At 35.0% G+C, this 21,516-nt stretch overlaps 1 protein-coding gene across 1 annotated transcript in view; it reads left to right on the top strand.

Moving 5' to 3' along the window:
• The window catches only part of DTHD1 (death domain containing 1), a 74,272-nt gene that overhangs the window by 20,133 nt on the left and 32,623 nt on the right, over window positions 1-21,516 (top strand). The window contains exons 6-8 of the mRNA XM_059923839.1: window positions 6,137-6,301; window positions 8,004-8,293; window positions 15,321-15,565. Coding sequence (XP_059779822.1) covers window positions 6,137-6,301; window positions 8,004-8,293; window positions 15,321-15,565 — 700 coding nt within the window. The remainder of the gene's footprint in view (window positions 1-6,136; window positions 6,302-8,003; window positions 8,294-15,320; window positions 15,566-21,516) is intronic.

Below are 21,516 nucleotides of genomic sequence, written 5' to 3'. Positions count from 1 at the left end.
TCTGTTAGTCTGCTTCTTTTTTGTTTTATTCACTAGTTTGTTTTTTTTTTTTAGATTCCACATATAAGTGCTATCATACAGCATTTTCACATTTCTGAAAAATTCTTATACGTTTTTTAATCAAATATTGCCTCACCTCCATTTTATGTACTCCATTCTTCTGGATTTCCAATGAGATGTATATTAGGCCATATCTTTCTAAATTCCATATTTCTTTTCTTCTCTTTAACATTTTCCATATTCCTGTCTCTGTATACTATATTCTGTGTAATTTTTTCACATTTCAGTTCAATTGCCACAAATATTGTATACTTTAAAATGTACTTTTAATCTATCATTGACTTTTTGTTTTCAGCAATTATATTTTTTATATCTTAAGGTTCTATTTAGCTCATATTCAGATTTCCCTCATCATTCTCGATAGTCTCTTGCTGACTGCTTATTTTTATGATACTGTCCTTTATCTTATTAAACTTTTCATATATAGTTGTTTTTTCATTCTGTAACTACTAATTCTGATACCTGCAGTTTTTGAGGGTGTTGCCTGTTACTTCTGCTGGCTGTCATTCATGGTATTTATCTCTTTATATGTTTGGGGACTTTTGTTTGTGATTATGTATATATGAGATTTCTGCAGGTGTAAATGGAGCTGCTTTCCTCCAGATGCTATTTATTTGTCTATGCTGAGAACCAGGTGCTACTTACCTGGGACTACTTCAACCTCTTTGAGAGTCTTGGTCAAGTTCTCAAGTTCACCTTTTATGGTGAGGATCTCAAGGATCACAGCTCCTTGTTTTGCTCACTTGATTATCACTTACAGTTTTATTCTCCTGTATCTAAGTTATTGGAAAGGAATTTGTCCTCATAGTAATCCCATAATTCCTGGCTGTTTGCCCCCTGCTATTCGACCCTGGCTTCACAGATGTTTTGGAGGGGAATTTGGGACATTCCCTTAAGATTCCTCCTGCTTATTGCAAGCCAAAAAAAAAAAAAAAAAAAAAAAAATTAGAAAGCATATTTATCAGGATTTAGTTGTTTAGCCTTAGGGAGATAGAGAACTTAGATTACTTAGTGTCAATTTGTTATTTATAATCTTGTGTCTTGTATATTTAATTTATAATATTTAAAAGATTCCACCTAAAGAAGTCATTTTAATTATTTACTTTTTAGTTTTACTGAGGTATAATTAACAAAGAAAATTGTAAGATATTTAAAGCATACATCATGGAGATTTTATATATGGATACACTGCAAAGATTCCTCCCATCTAGCTAATTTACACATTCATCACCTCACATATTAATCTTTTTAAAAAATTTTTGGTGAGAACATTTAAATTCTACTCTCTTCTCTTAGCAAATTTCAACTATATAACAGTGTTATCAACTATAATCACCATGTTTTACATTAAGAAATGGTAATTTTATAAAAAGTAAAACCACACACACCATATTTGTCTTTGTACTGATCAGCCAGTACTATGTTGTCAACACAGGTTAATCTCATTTAATAGAATGAAATGATTTCAGCAAAATTTTGAGGTAAGTGCTTACTGAGCAAATATGATTTTTCATATTTATTAAATTTGGAGGTAGTATACTAGAAATATTTTTAATTTATTATATACTTTTGTACTTAAGAATGTATAATGTTACCTGTGGATTGGAAAGCCAAGTGAGGAAGAATTTAATTTAATTTCCAAATCAAAAAGAAACTATTACTCAGAATAGCCAACAGAATATTGAAGGAGAAGACCACATTGGAGGACTGACACTACCTGGCTTCAAGACTTACTATAAAGCTACGGTAATCAAGATAGTGTGGTATTGATGACAAAAGAATAGACACATAGATCAATGGAACAGAATAAAGAGTCCATAAATAGATCCACATAAATATAGTCAACTGATCTTTGACAAAGGAGAAAAGGCAATACAATGGAGCAAAGACAGTGGAACAAGTGAACATCCACATGCAAAAAAAAAAAAAAAAGAATCTATACACAAATCTTATACCCTTCACAAAAGTTAACTCAAAGTAGAATGTAGACATAAATGTAAAACAGAAAACTATAAAACTCCTAGAAGATAACATAGGTGAAAATCTAAATGATCTTGGGTATGGCAATGACTTTTTAGATACAACATCAAAGGCATAGTCCATGAAAGAAATAATTGATATGCTGGACTTCATAAAATTAGAAACTTCTGCTCCGGGAAAGACAATGTCAAGAGAATGAGAAGGTGAGCCACAAACTGGGAGAAAATATTTGGAAAAGACATATCTGATAAAGGACGCTTATCCAAAATTTACAAAGAACTCCTAAGACTTGACAATAAAAAAACAAAGACCTGATTCAAAAATAGGCCAAAAACCTTAACAGATACCTCACCAAAGAAGATGTACAGTTGGCAGATAAGCATTTGAAAAGATGATCCACATCATATGTCATCAGTGAGATGGATTAGTGGTTTAGACTATATTTTTAGTCAGTTTTAGGTTCATAGCAAAATTGAGAGGAAGGTACAGAGATCCTATTTACAAAGCAGAAATAGAGACACAGATGTAGAGCACAAATGTATGGATACCAAGGGGGAAGGGGGTGTGGGATGAATTGGGAGATTTGGATTGACATGTATACACTACTGATACCATGTATAAAATAGATAACTAATGAGAGCCTACTCTATAGCACAGGGAACTCTACTGAATGCTCTGTGGTGACCTAAATGGGAAAGAAATCCAAAAAAGAGGGGATATATGTATACATACAGCTGATTCACTTTGCTGTACAGTAGAAACTAACACAACATTGTAAAGCAACTATACTCCAGTAAAAATTTTAAAAATATATAGTCTAAAAAACAAGAAAAGAAACTATCCTTGAAAAGTTCCCTGTAATGTCTATTTCTACTTGCAGAGACAAAATATTTAGGTACCTTGGAACAATCTTTTTTATCTCAGGGAAAAATCTTAATTGTGTGGCACTATGGCCTGTACCTGGGAATGATGCATCAGGACACTCTTAGACTTGAAAAAGGCAGCCTGGGGAAGACACTTGCTGGTTTGTTTATCCTGCTATTTTATTTCTGGATAATTATACCAGAAATTCTGGAAATTATATTTTCTATCCTAGTGGATCTAAAGGAGCTTCCATGTTCTTCAATGTCCCTGTTCATTATATTTGAATATTTGACCCCAAATGGGCCAATCATAATTCCCTTAATGCCTGGAATTTTGGACATTGAAAGAGCCTTGAACTCAAGAAATAGCAAAGTCAGTTATTCTTGAATAAACAAGTTGATTTAATAAAGGTTGATTATGTTTTACGGAACTATTAGTACATCAAAATGTCATCTTTTGTGGAGTATAATCAAGAGCTATTCACTACCTGGCAATACTAGTTGTCAAAGTTTGCTAATAGTATGTATTAAAAAAAAGGTGTTTAGTTGCAGTGCTATTAAGAACAGCTGGGATAAATAAGGATGTCACTAAATTTTTTAATTTCAATATGTGTTGTATCTATTATCATATTAAAGTCTAAATTTTAAGTGATAGATGTGCTAACTAACCTAACTGTGGTAATAATTTTCAATATATACAAGTATCAAATCATCACATTGTATATACAAGTATCAAACCATCACATTGTACATATTAAACTTGCACAAAGTTACATGTCAATTATATCTCAACTGTAAAAAAAAATAGTTTAAATTTGACCTTAATATGATTAAGGACTTTTTTGATTTTAAGTGACAGAAAAACAAACCCAAAGTTCTTAAGAAAAAAGGAATTCTTCAGTCCACATAAATTACAAATCTGGGGATATTTTTATTGTAATATTTCTCTTGGACCAGGAAAAACCCAGTCTCTCTTCTCTTTCTGCTTCCTCTGTGCCACTTCCATCCTCTAACGTGCTTATTCCTCATGCTGGTAATATTGCTATGTCTTCAAAACTCCAAGTTCAGTAGAAAAGAGGAAACTTCTTTTCCCCATGAGTATACATAAAAGCCCTGGCTCTTATTCTTACTCCAAATCTGTCACAAACCCATCACTGTACAGATCACTAAAACCAAAAGGAAGATGTGCTGTACAAGGCAGGCTAGCCTAGTTTATGGCATGGTAACACAAACCTGATTCATCAAAGACAGGCTTGGTCGTCTCACTCCTAGACTTAAGCTGAAGGGCAACCACTGTTTGGTTGCTGTCATGTTGGCAGAAGAAAGAGCTTTGGATAGACCCACACTAGTAATTAAATGCTTAGCCTGGAAATGACAAAATGACATTGTTCACTATTCATTAACGAGAACAAGTCACATGGCCCCACTCAACCATAGGGGACAAGGAAGTGAAACTCTATCATGTGCTCAGAATGGTAGGGGGAAATTGGGTATTTTGAAAACAGCACTGATGAATGCCAAATGTACGAATTGGCTCAGGTCATACACCCACCTAGACCTGGGAGTAGGGTCAGCCCCACCGCAGCTGAAAACATGTAGGTTTTCACAGAAAACAGACTATTATTAGGAAAAAAGTAGGAGTTATTATCAGAAAAAAAAATTTATTACACATAATTAAGTCAATTTCTAGTAAATGACCAAAGTTCTGGATTCAGTATGAGTATATCTTCCTGTGTTAATCGATTATTAACTTCCAAGTGTTAAAAATTTTACCGTATTTGTGTTTATAAACCAAAAGCCAAAAACTGTTATATTTTCCCCTATCTTCTTGATTTTAATCTGGTTGATCAACACAGTCTAAAGTTTTCAAAGTAGACATTTTAAATCTAGTTCAGTTCCTAATTTATGATTTATAGGACAACTCAACCTGTGAAACTAAAATGGTTTTAAACCCGTAACTAATCCTATTCACAAATAAAGATGTGGGATTCACACTTACATCTTCATTCTTTAGTACCTAGCTAGAATGGTTCTGTCCCCCTTGTGGGTTTTAGCAGCATTAGACCAGGTTTTGTTTTCCTTTTTCCAGCAAGATATTCAGTATCAAGTATTTTTCTTTCTGTAGCTTTGAGGAACAGATACCCATTTAAGTGAATTTAAGAAGAGTTTATTGTAAGGCTACAATAGGTACTCTCTGCTTTCTCTAAACTCTTTTTCCATCTCTAAAACTACCCTACTTCTTTCACCTTGGTTTTTTTCCTTTTCTCTCTTAGCATCTGCTCTGTTTTTCCTTTCTTAATAATCTCTCTGCTTATTCATATTCATAGCCCAGGGCACTACAGCCAAAGGACAATAAGTTACAATCTTTGGGCCTTTTTCTTAGTCAAATTTCAAAGAAAGAAATCAAATTGGCTGGGTGTTAGAAGTTGATCTACTGTTAGCGAAATCAGCTCTGGTTGGGGGAAAGTATCACATAGTATATACAGCTGCCTCTTTTAAGGCTTTGGGGTGGGGCAGGTTAGCAAGGAGAATTGTACAAGTAAGCTAATTAGCCATGTCTGCTGTAGGAATTAGGATGAGAATATCAATACCATTTATCCTTACTACAATTTTAAGTGCTTTACAAATTTTAACTCATTTAATCCTATGAGGTGGATGGTATTATTATACTCATATTATAGATAAGAAGACTGAAATATAGGGAGGTAAATAACTTGTTCATGGTCATACAGTTAATAAGAGGCAGAGCCACTCAGAATTTGGAAGTAGGCAGTATTGCTCCAGAGTCTATGGTTGCTGTACCACGAGACTTGGCTATCCTAAAGCATCAGTTTACATCAGTGAATTTATTGACTTGGGATATTCCCTTAACTCTTTTGCCAGTAGTAAAATGTTTCTCATTCTCCAAAGCTCATCTTCAACACTAGCATTTTCACTTTGCAAGCTTTCCTGAACACCTTCCTTCTGCTGTTAAACCACTCTGTACATTCTCTTCATTACCACACAGATCACCTTGTCCTGTGATTGTTTAATACTGTAACACTGTGAGCTTCTGTCGAGCAAGGGCAATATATATCTTATCTTTGTGTTCCTGGTGCACAGCATAATTACTGGCACATACCATATACTTAATGAATTGTTATTTGATTATTCACTTAATGAAATAATGAATGCATTAAATATGATTTATGCTCCACAAATTTTACCAATTTCTCTTCTGCTTCTGGATATAGGACAAAAAGCACTTCCATAAGAAAACCTGGGAACAATGCTCGTGAATCTTTGAAATTATTGGGATTCAGAAGCCGAGACAGTGGTTGGTTTGTGCTTGATGGTGTCGTGGTGAGAACCGTGCAAAGTGGCTTGATATCATTTGAATTGTGTGAACATTTAGAGAGGTAATACAACAGTAAACAATAACTATTGATGATATTATATCCTGATGGTTCATAATTGATGTTTACAGAAGTAGAATCATAGGATTAGACTTTTTATTCCTCAAATAGAAATATGAATAGTCCTTTAGGGTGTGCTTAAAATGCAAACTAGGCCTGACAAGAATACGCTATCTGTAATTTCATTCATGATAGTTTAATAGGTGTTGTTGGAAACCACTCTTAACTTAAATTTATTTTTACAGCTTTCTTCTAACTCCAAAATAGTTTTAAAATAGCACCTTCATTTCTGAAATTCCATGGAGATAGTAATTAACCATTCATATCATGCTTATCTCCTATGTATATATAAATTGAATTTGTTATTCCAGTGTCCTCATTTTGCTTTCTCATTTCCATGTTTTCTAGACAGCTCATTATGAGAAGAGTTAGACATGTTAACGTTCCTGAGAAGTAGACATTCATAAAGAGAGGGCAATCACATGTCCAAAGATAGCCTTTATCTCATAAAGGAAGAGCTTACATCTATAATTGTCTTGGGTCAGTTCCCTAGAAAAAGAGTCTAAGATGAGAATGCAAGTGATTCTTTGAGAGAGGGCTCCCAGGGGACTCCTGTAGAGTGATGAAAAAAGCAGGGAGGGTAAGGGAAGAAGTGGGAGAAACTATGGCTTGAGCTGAAGTTTTACCTCAGCCTGATACCTCAGGGGAGCTCTGAAGTGTGAGTACCAAGGAGGCTGGCTTTACACTCTTGCATCAGTTAGTCTTTGTCTGTGGATGTGGGGCTGTTCTGGGGGAGGGGGCTCTTGTAGAGCAATTTTCTGGAGAACAGTTGGGCAACGGGTGGGCCAGACCAGGAAGAGGGATTTGAATTAGTTTGCTAGGCTGCCATCATAAAGTATTACAAACTCAGTGGCTTAAACAACAGAAATGTATTGTCTCACATTTCTGGATGCTAGAAGTCCAAAATCAAGGTGTTAGCAAGGTTTATTCCTCTGAGGACTCTGAGGGATCTGTCCCAGGCCTCTTTCCTTGGCTTATAGATGGCTCATTTTGTGTTCACATGGCATTCTCTCTGTATGCGTATTTGTGTGCAAATTTCTTTTTTTATGACACCAGTCATACTGGATTAGGGTGTACTCTAATGACCTCACACTGATTTGATTACCTCTGTAAAGACCATATCTTCAAATAAGGTTGCATTCCGAGGTGCTGGGGATTTGGCCTCCAACACAGGACTTGGGTGAAGGGGACGCAATTCAACCCATACAGCGTCCACCATAACAACTCTTATCACACAGTGACAGAGATGAATATTTCAATCCCCACTTAATAATGACATATATTTTTTGTCCTATTGATAGTAAACAGATTATCTCGATCATCTTTCTCTTTTTGAAGTAATACTCTTTGGTAATGCTAGTTAAAATATAATTTAAAATATGCTGCCATATTTAGAGCTAAGCTGGGGCTGGATGACTTCTTTGTTTATGGGCATCTGTTTTAGAACTTGATTTGTTTAAGCTGGTTTCCTGACTGCCAAGAGTTTCATTCAAGTCATTTATGAATTTAATCAATTAGTCATCAGAATGCTTGATTTTTAAAGGAGGTTTGGTTAATAATGGCTTTTGGGGGGTGTTATTAGTTATTCTTGATATTTTTGAAACTGGCTCTTTCCCTCAGGTTACTCCTTCTTTCTTCCACGCAGGTTTATAGTGCTTCAACCGTCTTCCATTGTGGACAATAGCTATTTGGTTTCTTTTGTGAAGTCTTTGGAGGAAGCCATGCTCAGCACCACTGTTTGCATTGTACTTTATCACCAGAAAGACAACCCACATAGAATCATTATTTTAGTGGTGCCTTCTAAAGATTTACATCAGGTGCTTAGGAACTTGCACTTGGAAGCGTGTAGTGGTCCTCCAGAGCCATCTCACCATTTCCAAGTGAAAGAAGGAGAACAACTCCTTTTAAGGTTTACTGGAAACATATTTGCTTCAAGTAAGTATCAAGAAATCTTTTTGCATATGCTATGGGCTATCAGGTACAAGCTTCAGAAGGAGTCCACTAAACATGTTTTACTAAGGAAATCTTCAAAGAACTGAGAGGAAGCTTTGGAAAAGTAGGAAGAGAAAAAGGACTTATTTACTTCTTTCTTTCCAGTCTGTTTCTTCTCTTTTTAGGGCATGCACATTCCTTAATGGGCAGACCCTAAGTGACACTTTTAGAAATAGTCTTCTCCATAATTTGTATAGCTGAGTTCAAGCTAGGATCATCTCTTTCCTACACCAGTGTTATTGCCTCCTAAATATTCTTCTGTTTTCACTATTAGCCATGTGAAATGGAATGTATCAATATTTCCATAGAGTAATAACAGTGATCTTTTAAAAATATAAGTCATACTTTATTACTCCCCTGATTAAAACTTTGTAATTACCTCCTATTCCACTTTAAATAATACCCAAACTCTATGTTGTCCTACAGAGAATCTAACGTGGGGTCAGTGGACTCCCAAGAGATGTGTGGATAGACTATATTCCAGTATAACTGTCTTATTTATAATTCCAGTTATTCTATTTTACATATTTAAAAGACTACTCTGGGAAGGAATCAATAAGCTTCACCAAAGTCAAAAAGGGACCATGGCACAAAAGTGGTTAAGAACCTTAGATCCAGATGACATACCCTGCTTACCTCTTATCTTTATATTTATCTAGTGATCTTTTATTTCCATTATAAATCTTACCACAACTTGAAATTACTTTACTTATTTATTTGTTTATATACTTTTCATTCCTATATTTATGTTCTTCACTGGAATGTAAATTCCATTAGGGCAGTGACTGTGTCTTTCTTACTGTGTACCCTTGAGCCTAGAATAGTTCCTGGTATATCAAGGGCTTTCAATAAATATGTAGTGAATGAATGAATACATGATGATGCTGAGGAAGACAAACAGGGTGAGTGACTATGAAAGGTGGCAGGAGATGTGGGAGAAGTGAGGGGATGGGTGAGACAGAAGAGATAAAAGGAGAGAAAGAGAAAAGGAAGAAAAAGAAGAACACAGAGAGAAAACAACTGTGTGAGAGAAGAAAGAAAAAGAGCTTTGGGGGAGTTGCCATCACAGCCATTTCTTTTGTATTGATTCAACCCTTTTTCCTTTCTAACTCCTTTCCTTGAGGCAGAATAATATCGAACAGTGTGCATGTAAAGATGAGGTGTGGGGGAAATTCAGGAATGGGTTTTGTGGGAATTTCTGGCCCAGGAGTCCTGTGATAGACTTGACTTGAAGTAAGAGTCTCTGTTTACTTATAAATTAATATAGATCTCATTGATTTTTAAATGGTGCCTATTTTCTCTCTAATTCTGGAAATTACTCTAAGCTCCACTGGCTCTTTGCTCTCTGTGGCTTCAAAAACGATGTGGCTTAAAGCTGAAGCTGACCTTTTTTTTTGGTATCTCAGCAATAAGTGAGATTCAAAGTGTCCCAATTTGAAGTATGTCTTCCACTTTCACATGCAGAGTCTCAGCCATCTGAGCCAGCTGATGGGACCTATGGAGTGAGTGACAGAATGTCAGAAAAAGGGGAAGGGAAAGGAGAGGAGGAGAGGAAGGAAGGGTGGAAGATATCCCTTCCTACTTGGCTTCTGGAGTAGAAACTACGCTAGGATAATCCCTCTAAGAAGAGAGTCAAAACCTGGAAGTGTCCCACCCAAACTAGTGATGCAAATGACTTCCTGTAGTACTTGGGACAGCAGCTGTGTTTACCTCCTGCTCCAAACAGGACAGAGTTACTGTGCTTCTCAAAGGCAACAGTTGAGTGTACTATTTCCTATAATGGGGAATAGGGAGTATATGCTAAAGTAAGAGTGCCTGGAGACAGGCAGCATGTGTGCGGTCCCTCCATATAGGAATGAAGAAGAACTCCTCTTCACTCAAAGAAAATGAGTCAGTCAGGATGCCAGGATCCTTTCTCCTTTGCCTTTTCTAGAGACTTACGGCCAGATCTGGAGCTTCACTGGATTTTCTCCATCTAAGAGGAACAAGACCCTCAGTAAAGAATTGATACTTCATCCTTCCATCAGGGCCTGTGGTAGCCTCTGTGAATCTCAGATACAAACTGCCAGAGGTTGTCTGCCTGGAGGTCCTCCCCTCAATCCATCTCCACCCTCTTCTCCAGTCATCTCTTACTGTATTTTCCTATCTCATTTATAATGATCATGTTTGGAGAAACTTTTCCTATCTTTCCTGATTACATCTGTTCTTATTTTACTTATTCAGATCCTTGTGTAATTCTCTTAGTGGACATTGTCATAGATATAATCTTCTGTTTATTTTTTAATTGTTTGATCAATGTCAGTGTCTCTGACTACAGTGCCATGAAAGGAGGGCCTGTTTTATTGGTGGGCCTGCTTTATTTTAGGGAGGTGCCTAAAAGCTAGAAGAAGTATTTGTTTGAAGAATGAAGTCAAAAGCTTTGGAACAAACTTAACATTATAGTATTATGTGATTAAAAGTATTTAAAACTTTAATTAATAAATTCAGATGACTGCCCTCTGAGAAATATCAAAATCTCTATATTCCTTATATAGAATACAGATGATTCTTTTGACTGAGGACCTTGGGACATGGAGATTATTTCTATTTCTAAGAGAAAATAAACTAGGTGTTCCTTTGGTTTTTATATTGGCCTTTGGCATTCTTCTGGACACAGCTAGAATCTGCTTTCTCTCTCTAGGTTAGAGCTGTTGATTCAGCACTTAAGCTTTCTATTGCATCACATCTAAGCCCCTAGTGCTCAGAAAATTCATAAAGTGTTAGGAAACGGGCAGACAGAATTTTATATAATGACACCTTGGCACCACTCATAACATCGAGTAATGCCCCAAAGAGGTCTGTGTGTGTCCAAGTTGCCCCAAATACCCTTTGGCCCAGAGAAATAGTTTTCCCAGACACACGTGTTAGAATGTTAGAATGACCTTCCTTTTACTCATTTAACAAAGATTTCTTGTCCTTATGTACATTATATTTTACTGGAGAGACACAGAGGAGAAGCAAATAAATAATAAAATGTACAGCTTAATGAGGTGGAAAGTTCCTTACAGAAGAATAAAGGAAAGGAAATAGAAAGTCTCAGAGAGAGTGGAAGATTTGCAATTTTAAATAGACTCGTCAGAGAAAGTGCCATTTCAGCAGAGACTTGGAGAGAGCAAGCCATAATCCTATCTCAGGAGAATTTGTCCCAGGCAGAGCAAGAAGGCTGGGATCGCTGGATGAGAGGGAGGGGAGGAGAGTTAGAGGAGATGAGGTAGGTACTGGTCATGCCTTGAAGGCCATTTCAAGGACTTTTCCTTTTATTCTAAATGAAGTGGGGAGCCAAGATGGATTTTCAACAGGGGTGTCACATGATCTGGGTCAGATTATATCTGTGTTGAGATTAGATGGTATAAGGCAAGTGTAGCATCAGGGAGACAGGTTAATGAGCCATTACAATGAATCAAGCAAGGGATGATGGAGCCTTAGAGGCAAAGGTATTAGAAATTGTTTCTGGTATTTTCGCCATAAGCATCTTTGCCATATACATCTTTGCCGCAAGCATTTTTACTGCATAACTAATTAGCCATAAGGCAATTTTGCCATAAAAGGTATAATGGCAAAAAATAAAAGAGGGACATTTAAAAGCACATAATGAAACATGAAAAATGAATAACAAAATTATAAAGACTTTACTGCGAAACAAAATATTTAAATACAATTAAAATATGTGTAGATTCATGACAATGCTGCACAGATAACTGATTTTATTTTGTGTGTTGTACCTAAGCGCTTGTCTTCCAAGTCTTTTGTTCATAGTATTTTATACACTTATTTTTACTTGTTTATTCATCTTTCTGTTTGGCATTGCACTTTTTCTTATTCACTAAAACTTCATCCTTCACTGAAAGAGGTATCCGTTTCCACATACTAGGATGCGTATTTGTAACTGAGCTTTGTGTTGCATTGCAAAACCTTCTACACTGTTTGTCCTTTGCATATTGTCACATGTCTGTTGACAGATGTTCCAAAGTTCTATGGGAAATGTGGTTTCAACCCTGGGCCTGCCAGGCTCTCAGTCTCAGCCTCTTTCTCCCCCAGTGTAGTGTGTTTCAAAATAAGAAACCAATTCTTGGGGTAAAACATCGTCATCTGTCATGATTTTTTTGTTGCATATGTCAAACCAAACTGTTAACCAGTTATTTTATCTTTTACGCAAAATTGCCTTATGACCAGATAGTTATATAGCAAAAATGTGCTGGAAAAAAGGCTTGTGGCAAAGATGTCTACAGCAAAGATGCTTATGGTGAAAGTACCTAGAACTGGTGGAGATGTGTTAGGACACAGAAATATCCTGAACCAGTGGTTCTCATGAGAGTCTTCTGCTGTGTTGGTAGCATGTCACTTCTTCATGTGACTTTTCTAAGCAAAAGCATATAGGTCTATGTTTGTACTTCCTATGTCTTCAATGAAAAATGTTCCAATACACATTACTGAGAAGAAAATACATTGCTATAAGAAATATCTAGTAACTCACAAAATATAAATAAATAAATAAATAAATAAATAAATAAATAAATTCTTTAGTTCTTTAAATGGCAAATATTTATTGTATAGCTCCTATCCTACTATCCCTACTAGGAACTATGTACATAATATGTTGACAAGAAAGAGGTTCTCAAAATGTCAACTAATGATTGCTTTCATAATTTTGGTATGTAATGAATGACTTTTGGTTTTACTTCTCTAAATATGCCAGAGTGGGAGAAAAAAATAAAATAATGCAATTTCTTTGTGCTATTTGTTCTTTTTTTGGTTCTGTTTTTTTCTGTGACAAAGGGTCTTCAAAATATAGTGTTACATCTTAGCAACAGTGAAACTGCAACTTAAGTCTACATAATACTTTCTATGATAACACTAAGATCATGCTATTTATTACTAGAGATCCTCAATAATTTCATCCTTATTTCATATATAAATGTGATTCTTAGAGATTTACATTACAAATCTTTATTTTTTTAAATTAACTGGCAATATGAGGTAGATAAGTTTTAGAAATAGGTAGAACCAATGTGACTACGCCTCATCCGCCAATCTTTATATACTTATATACATTATCCCTTATGAGTAATTGTATACCTGGCAGGGAGTATCGTTCAAGGAGTGGAAGGAGAAATTTACTAAATTATATTCTGTTGGGACAAAAGTAGCAACATTTTTCTTGGTAGTAGTCTAGTGGCATGGAAGTAGAAGTTTGCTAAGTGTTCCCACAGTGATCTAGAAACTCTTATTTACTATTTACTAGATGACATTTCAGTGACTCCAAATAATTTATCTTTTTTTTCTTTTTCCCTTTCTTTTTTTTTCTTACCAGAATGAAACTTTTAAAGCAAACCCTGGCTAGTCATGCCTGTCCTAGGATGTCCTAGGAATCTGTTTTGTTCAAGGAGCCAGGTTGCCTCTAAAATGTAGACTTATGCAAAGGGACATACTCCTATACCTTCCATAACCTGGAGTTTTTCTAATTCTAGATTTAATTGTGCTTTAGAAATTCACCAAAATGACCTCTAGCAGTCACAACAAGGAGAAAAGCATTAGTGTCATCTACACCTCTCACAGAATGCAAGAGGGAAAGCTTCCCATGAGAGAAAGAGAGAGAAAGAGAAAGCTCTGGGCAGTCAACTTTCAGGCCTCTGAGAGCAGCAGAAAGTTACAACTTAGATATAAAAGCTTCATATTGACAGTTCTTTAAAAAATTTAAGTGGGTTGTTTTTTGTCATACAAATTCAAAACAATGTAAGAATGCTTCTTCGTTCTTCTCATTTGCTGTCATTGCTATTATTTACTGAGCCTTTATTATGTGCCAGGCCCTGTGCCAATCATTCTATCCATACTACCTCATTTCATTCCCAGAACAATCCTAGGAGGTAAGTTTTTATTTCTCGTTTTAAAGGTAAGGAAGTTAAGGCTCCAAGAAGTTCAGAGATGTGCAAGAACTGGATAAATATTACGGCGTAGGTAAATATTAGAGGCTGAACATGGATCTAGATCTTTATGTCAGAAACATATTATAACCACTACATTACAGCTTACTTTTAAATTTTGCTAAGGGTAATGCACACTTGCTTTATGAATATCGTAGTGTCTGTTTTACTGTTTCAATGAGAAGGTGAAATATCCTGACTGTCATGGTAAAACCCCCAAGAGTGAAATGTTATGTTCACTAAAGCTCCATTATTTTCAGTGGACAGTTGAGAAGACTTTTACATATGCTTGTTTGGGGAGAATTCACCAGGTTTTCAGTAACTATTAAATCTAGAAACTATTCCATTTGACAGTTCTAGGACAGCACTGTATTTCTGCATGGTGAAAATGTTTTATATATGTACTCTCCCATATGGTAGCTACTAGACAGATGTGGCTATTGAACATTTGAAATGTGGCTAGAGCGCCTAAGGAATTGAAATTTTGATCTTAATTAGTTTTAACTTTAATTTTAAAAGCCACATTTTGCTAGTGGCTACCGTATAGGAGAACACAGTTCTAGAATGTCTGTTGTGAGGTCGTGATAGTGTGCAACGTGATATGAATAGTTAAGGGAAAGGAAAAATATCATTCTTAAAAAGTAAAAATAATTTTCTAAGTAGAGAAAGAGATGAGTATTTCCAATGGTTTCTTGCTGTAGCAAAATGGAATAGAAAAAGAAAATCAGATTGATGATGACTCCCACAAATGCATAAAAAAAGAAAAAGAAAATCAAAGATTATTAGATCTAGAAGCAGCTAGAGAGCACCTGGTCCAAGTGTAGATGAGAATCATTTTAGTAATTTATACAGTCTCAGCCTAGTGCTGCTTTATTAGGTTATGTTTTGACAAGAGGTATTGACACGAAAAAGACAAATTTTTTAAAATGAATGATTATTTGGATTTTTAAAAAATAAGTAAAAAAAGTGGTATATATTAATAGTAACAAATGCATTTTACTTCTATTTAGGCAATGGGAAGGATTATGGAAAAGACTACAAGCTTATTTTTCATTTACAAAGGAAACCTAGACTGGAACTCCAAATCAAAGAGGTGGATGAATTTGGAAACTATAGCTGCCCTCATTATAAGGGTACCATTGTAGTTTATAAAGTACCTAAAGAAAAGATAGTCCACAACTTGGATCAATCTCTTGTACTTAACGAAAACAATGATCAGTTGCCAATTTGCAAATTACCATTGAAATTGCCAAAGGTGAGTAATTTTACTTCCCTAATTACTGTATTTTGTTAATTCTCTATAATTCTCTACCAAATTCAATATTGCATACATATGGATACTTATGGTTGAAAGGAAAGATAGGAATAATGTTGATAAGGAAGGATAAGCTACAAGAGTGATAGAATGCATGTCAGGATTTCTACTTTCTTCCAAATCAACTTTGTAATAGGAACAATTCAAGTTGGTCTGGTCCTGACAGTATGTTGTTAATGACTATTGAAAAAATGTCATTCATTTTCTGTAACTGATTCTGAGTAACTGAAAAAAATCATTTATAAAAACATTGAAGGGCTTCCCTGGTGGTGCAGTGGTTGAGAATCTGCCTGCCAATGCAGGGGACATGGGTTCGAGCCCTGGTCTGGGAAGATCCCACATGCCGCGGAGCAACTGGGCCCGTGAGCCACAACTACTGAGCCTGCGCGTCTGGAGCCTGTGCTCCGCACCTAGAGAGGCTGCGATAGTGAGAGGCCCGCGCACCGTGATGAAGAGGCGCCCCCGCTTGCCACAACTAGAGAGAGCCCTTGTGCAGAAACAAAGACCCAACACAGCTAAAAATAAATAAATAATAAAAATAATAAAAATAAAGGAATCCCTTTTTAAAAAAAAAAAACATTCAATACCTTTCAGAACACAACAATTTTAGAAAAATCATGTGGTGACAAGGAAAATGACATCAAAATATTTTCAGTGAGACTTACCAAATCCTGCACGTTTGTTTTAAGAGTTAATTACTCTTTCATTTCTGATTTTGTTTATTTGAGTTCTTTTTTTTTTTTCTTTTTGGTTAGTCTAGTTAAAGTTTTGTTAATTTTGTTTATCTTTTCAAAGAACCAACTCTTAGTTTCATTGATCATTTATACTGTCTTTTCAGACTCTATTTCATTTATTTCCACTCTAATCTTTATTATTTCCTTCCTCGATTAAATTTGGACTTTTTTGTTCTTCTTTTTCTAGTTCTTTCAGGTGTAAAGTTAGCTTATTTGCAATTTTTCTTGTTTCTTGAAGTAAGCCTGTATCGTCATGAACTTTCCTCTTAGAACTGCTTTAGCATAGATGTTGGTATGTCCTGTTTCTGTTTTCATTTGTCTATGTAGTTTTTGATTTTGTCTTCGAATTCCTAATGACTCATTGCTTATTCAGTAGCATGTTGATTAATCTCCACATTTTTGTGATTTTCTCAGTTTCTTCTTGTAGTTGATTACTAGTTTCATGTCACTGTTGTTTGGAGAAGATGCTTGACAGGATTACAATCTCCTTGAATTTATGGAGACTTATTTTGTGACCTAACACGTGACCTATTTGGAGAATGGTCCACATGCACTTGAGAAAAATGTGTATTCTGCTGCTTTTAGATGGAATATTCTTTCTCTATATATATCTATTAGGTTCATTTGGTTTAATGTGTTGTTTAAAGTTGATGTTTGCTTATTAGTTTTCTGTATGGATGATCTATCATTGATGTAAGTGGAATATTAAAGCCCCTTATTATTACTGTATTGTTGTCAATTTCTCCCTTTAGGTCAGTTAATATTTGCTTTATTTATTTTGGTGCTCCTATACTGTCTGCATATATATTTATAAATGTTACATCTAGAGGAGAAGTTACAACTGATACCACAAAAATAAAAAAGATCATAAGAAACTACTACAAACAATTATATACCAACAAATTAGGTAACCTACAAGAAATGGATAAATTCCTAGAAACAAAAAAATCTTCTAAGACTCAGTCATGAAGAAATAGAAAATCTGAATAGACTGATTTCTTGTTAGGAGATTGAAATAATGATCAAAAACTTCCCAGCAAACAAAAGTCCAGGACCAGACAGCTTCATGGATGAATTCTAACAAACATTCAAAAGAATATTTACTATCTATCCTTCTCAAACTCTTCCAAAATATTGAAAAGGAGGGAACGCTTCCAAAAGTTTTTTATGAAGCCAATATTACCCTGATACCAAAACCAAACAAGGACGCCACGAAAAAGAGAAAATTACAGGCCAATATCCTTGATGAACGTAGATGCAAAAATCTTCAACAAGATGTTAGCAAAGTGAATCCAACAATACATTAAAAGAATCATACACCAGGATCAAGTGGGATTTATCCCAGGGATGCAAGGATAGTTCAACATCTCCAAATCAATCAATGTGTTATACCACATTAACAAAATAAAGGATAAGAATCGTATGATCATCTCAATAGAAGCAGAAAAAAATTTTGACAAAATTCAACATCCATTTATAATAAAAATTATCAACAAAGCAGGTATAGAGAAAAGTTACCTCAACATAATAAATGCCATACATGACAAGCCTACAGCAAACATCATACTCAATGGTGAAAAGCTGAAAGCATTTACACTAAGATCAGGAACATGACAAGGATGCCCACTCTTGCCACTTTTATTTAATTTAGTACTAAAGGTCCTATCTACAGTAGTTAGACAAGAAAAATAAGTAGAAGGAATCCAAAATTTTTAAAAAAGTAAAATTGTCACTATTTGCTGATGGTATAATAATATATACAGAAAACCCTAAAGACACTACCAAAAACTGTGGGAACTAATTCATCAATTCAGTAAAGTTGCAGGATACAAAATCAATATATAAATAAATCTGTGGCATTTCTATACACTAATAATGAACTATCAGAAAGAGAATTTAAGAAAACAATCCCATTTACAATTGTATAAAAAAAAAGGTAGTAATAAATTTAACCAAGGAGATGAAAGGCCTATACACTAAAAATTGTAAGACATTGATAAAAGAAATTGGAGAAGATACAAATAAATGGAAAAATACCCTGTGCTCATGGATTAGAAGAATTAAAATAGTCAAAATGTTCATACTAACTAAAGCAATCTACAGATTTAATGCAATCCCTATCAAAATTCCAAAGGCATTTTTCACAGACCTAGAACTAATAATTTTAAAATTTGTGTGGAAACACAAAAGGTCCCAAATAGCCAAAGCAATCCTGAGAATGAAAACAAAGCTGGAGGGATCAAGCACCTTGATTCAAACTATATTACGAGGCTATAGTAATCAAAACAGTACGGTATTGGTATAAGGACAGACACACAGATCAATGGAACAGAACTGAGAAGCCAGAAATAAACCCACACATACGGACAATTAAATTACGACATTGGAGCCAAGAACATACTACAAAGAAAGGATAGTCTCCTCCATAAATCATGTTGGGAAAACTGGACATCCACATGCAAAAGACTGAAACTAGACCAGTATCTTACACAATGCATAAAAATTAACTCCAGTGGATTAAAGGCTTGCATGTAAGACCAAGAAAATCCTAGAGGAAAACATAGGCATAACCTCCTTGACACTGGTCTTAGCAATGTCTTTGTAGATCTGACTGCAAAGGCACAGGAAACAAAAATGAAAATAAACAAATTCAACTACATCAAAGTAAAATGCTTCTTCATAGTGAATGAAATCATCATCCAAATAAAAGTTGAACCTACTGAATGAGAAAAAATATTTACAAATCCTATATCTGAGAAGGGGTTAATATCCAAAATATAAAAAGAATGCATATAATATGACAACAAAAACAGAAGCAACTCAATTAGACAGTGGGCAGAGAAACCAGATAGACACTTTTCCAAAGAAGACATACAGATGGTTGATAGGCATATGAAAAGATATTCAACATCACTAGTTATTAGGGAAATGAGAATCAGCACCAAAATGAAATATCATCTCAAACCTCTTGTATAGAATAGCTATTATCAAAAAGACAAGAAATAGCAAGTATTGGAGAGGATATGGAGAAAAGGGAACCCTTATACACTTTGGGGTTGGTGGGAATGTAAATTGGTGGGAATGTAAATCGGTCCAGCAACTATGAAAAACAGTATGAAGATTCTTCAAAAATTAAAAATACAACTACCATATGATTCAGCTCTTCCTCTTCTGGGTATTTATCCAAAGAATACAAAAATACTAATTTGAAAAGATATATGCACCCTATCTTCATTGCAGTATTATTTACAATAGCCAAGCTATGGAAACAACCTAAGTGTCCATTGATGAATGAATGGATAAGGAAGATGTGGTATATATACACAATGGCATACTACTCAGCAATAGAAAGAATGAAATCTTGCGATGTGCAATAACATGGCTGGACTTTTACGGTACAATGCTAAGTGAAATAAGTCAGACAGAGAAAGATAAATACCATGTGATTTCACTCATCTGTGAAATCTAAAATACAAAAAAATGATCAAACAAACCAAAACAAAAACAAACTCGTAGATACAGATAACAGATTGGTGATTACCAACCAGAGAGGAGGGGCGTTTGGGGGACAAAATGGTTAAAGATGTCAGTTGTATGGTGATGATTGGTAACTAGATTTTTGGTGTTGTTCACTTTGTAGTGTATACAGATATCAAATTGTAATGTACACCTGAATCGTATATAATGTATTGATAACATACCAATTTTACCTCAATTTTTAAAAAGAGTTAATTACTTTTTTCTAAAATTCTTATTCTTATCAGGAGTGTAGGAATGAATTCTCTCAACACGTGAAACAAAAAGTAAATAATTTTATTGTTGTATGTACTATTTCTTTCAGTGATCCAGGACTTGTACTTGTAAACTACATTCTAATGAGAAATATAACTGAAATATTTATCACTCCAGAGGAAGAACAAACTTTTTATCATTTAAAGAAAGCCAGAAGTAGTTTTACATGGTTTTACTTGTGTTATGAATAGCAGAAACATGTTTTCTATGGGATTAGATCTTGTACTGATTTTGAATAAATTAGTAAAGTAAGCCATTAATTTGACAATTTTTTTTTAAAGAATTTGGTTGTAGCCATTCTCATTTTTAATTTGACTTTTTAAAAAAATTTATTTATTTATATATTTATTTATTTATTTTTGCTGTGTTGGGTCTTCGTTTCTGTGCAAGGACTTTCTCTAGTTGTGGCAAGTGGGGGCCACTCTTCATCGTGGTGCACGGGCCTCTCACTATCGCGGCCTCTCTTGTTGCGGAGCACAGGCTCCAGACGCGCAGGCTCAGTAGCTGTGGCTCATGGGCCTAGTCGCCCCGCGGCATGTGGGATCTTCCCAGACCAGGGCTCGAACCCATGTCCCCTGCATTAGCAGGCAGATTCTCAACCACTGTGGCACCAGGGAAGCCCTTGATAAATATTAATTGAACTTCTGAAATAGGAAATGTGCTATGCTAGGCATTCTGATAAATACAGAGCTATATAGGATAATACATGCCCTAAAGCTATTTGTCCTGGATGCAGCCACTATCCACATGTGTCTATGGAGCACTTGAAATATGGCTAGTCCAAATTTAGATGTACCATAAGTGTCAAATACACATTGGATTTCAAAGAGTTAGTACAAAAAGATAGAAAATATTTTGTTATTTTGCTCATAATGATTTCATAGTAAGTTATAATATTTTGGTTATGGAGTTAAACAAAAATATATTATTAAAATTAATCTCATATGCTTAAAAAGTTTTTATGTGGCTAACTAGAATAGTTGAAATTGTGTGTTTCAAACTATATTTCTATAGGATATCATTGCTCAAAATTGTTTACAATCTAACAGAGTATGCAAAACATGTATACAAAATCACCTTGTAAGATTGTGAATAATTAGACTAATGGTATAAACAGTGTACGAATAGTTATTCAGAGGAGGGAAATTGTTTTTCTGGAAGCTAAAATCAATAGAAGTTTCATGGTGGTTGTGGCATTTTATCTGAGCTTTGTAAGTTTGCAGAAATTTGGCCATTGGGAATGAAGAAAAAAGTATGTTAGGCTGAGGAAATGGAATGAATTTGACCGGGGATGGTAGGCAGGAATTCAGAATTCGTATAACCACCATTAAAATAATTTCCAATGTGCCAAACATCTTTCAAATG

Source organism: Balaenoptera ricei, chromosome 5 (assembly GCF_028023285.1).
Source record: "Balaenoptera ricei isolate mBalRic1 chromosome 5, mBalRic1.hap2, whole genome shotgun sequence".
Lineage (NCBI taxonomy): Eukaryota > Metazoa > Chordata > Mammalia > Artiodactyla > Balaenopteridae > Balaenoptera > Balaenoptera ricei.
The sequence above is the reverse complement of the archived record's forward strand: the minus strand, read 5'-3'. Positions and strand labels throughout refer to the sequence as shown.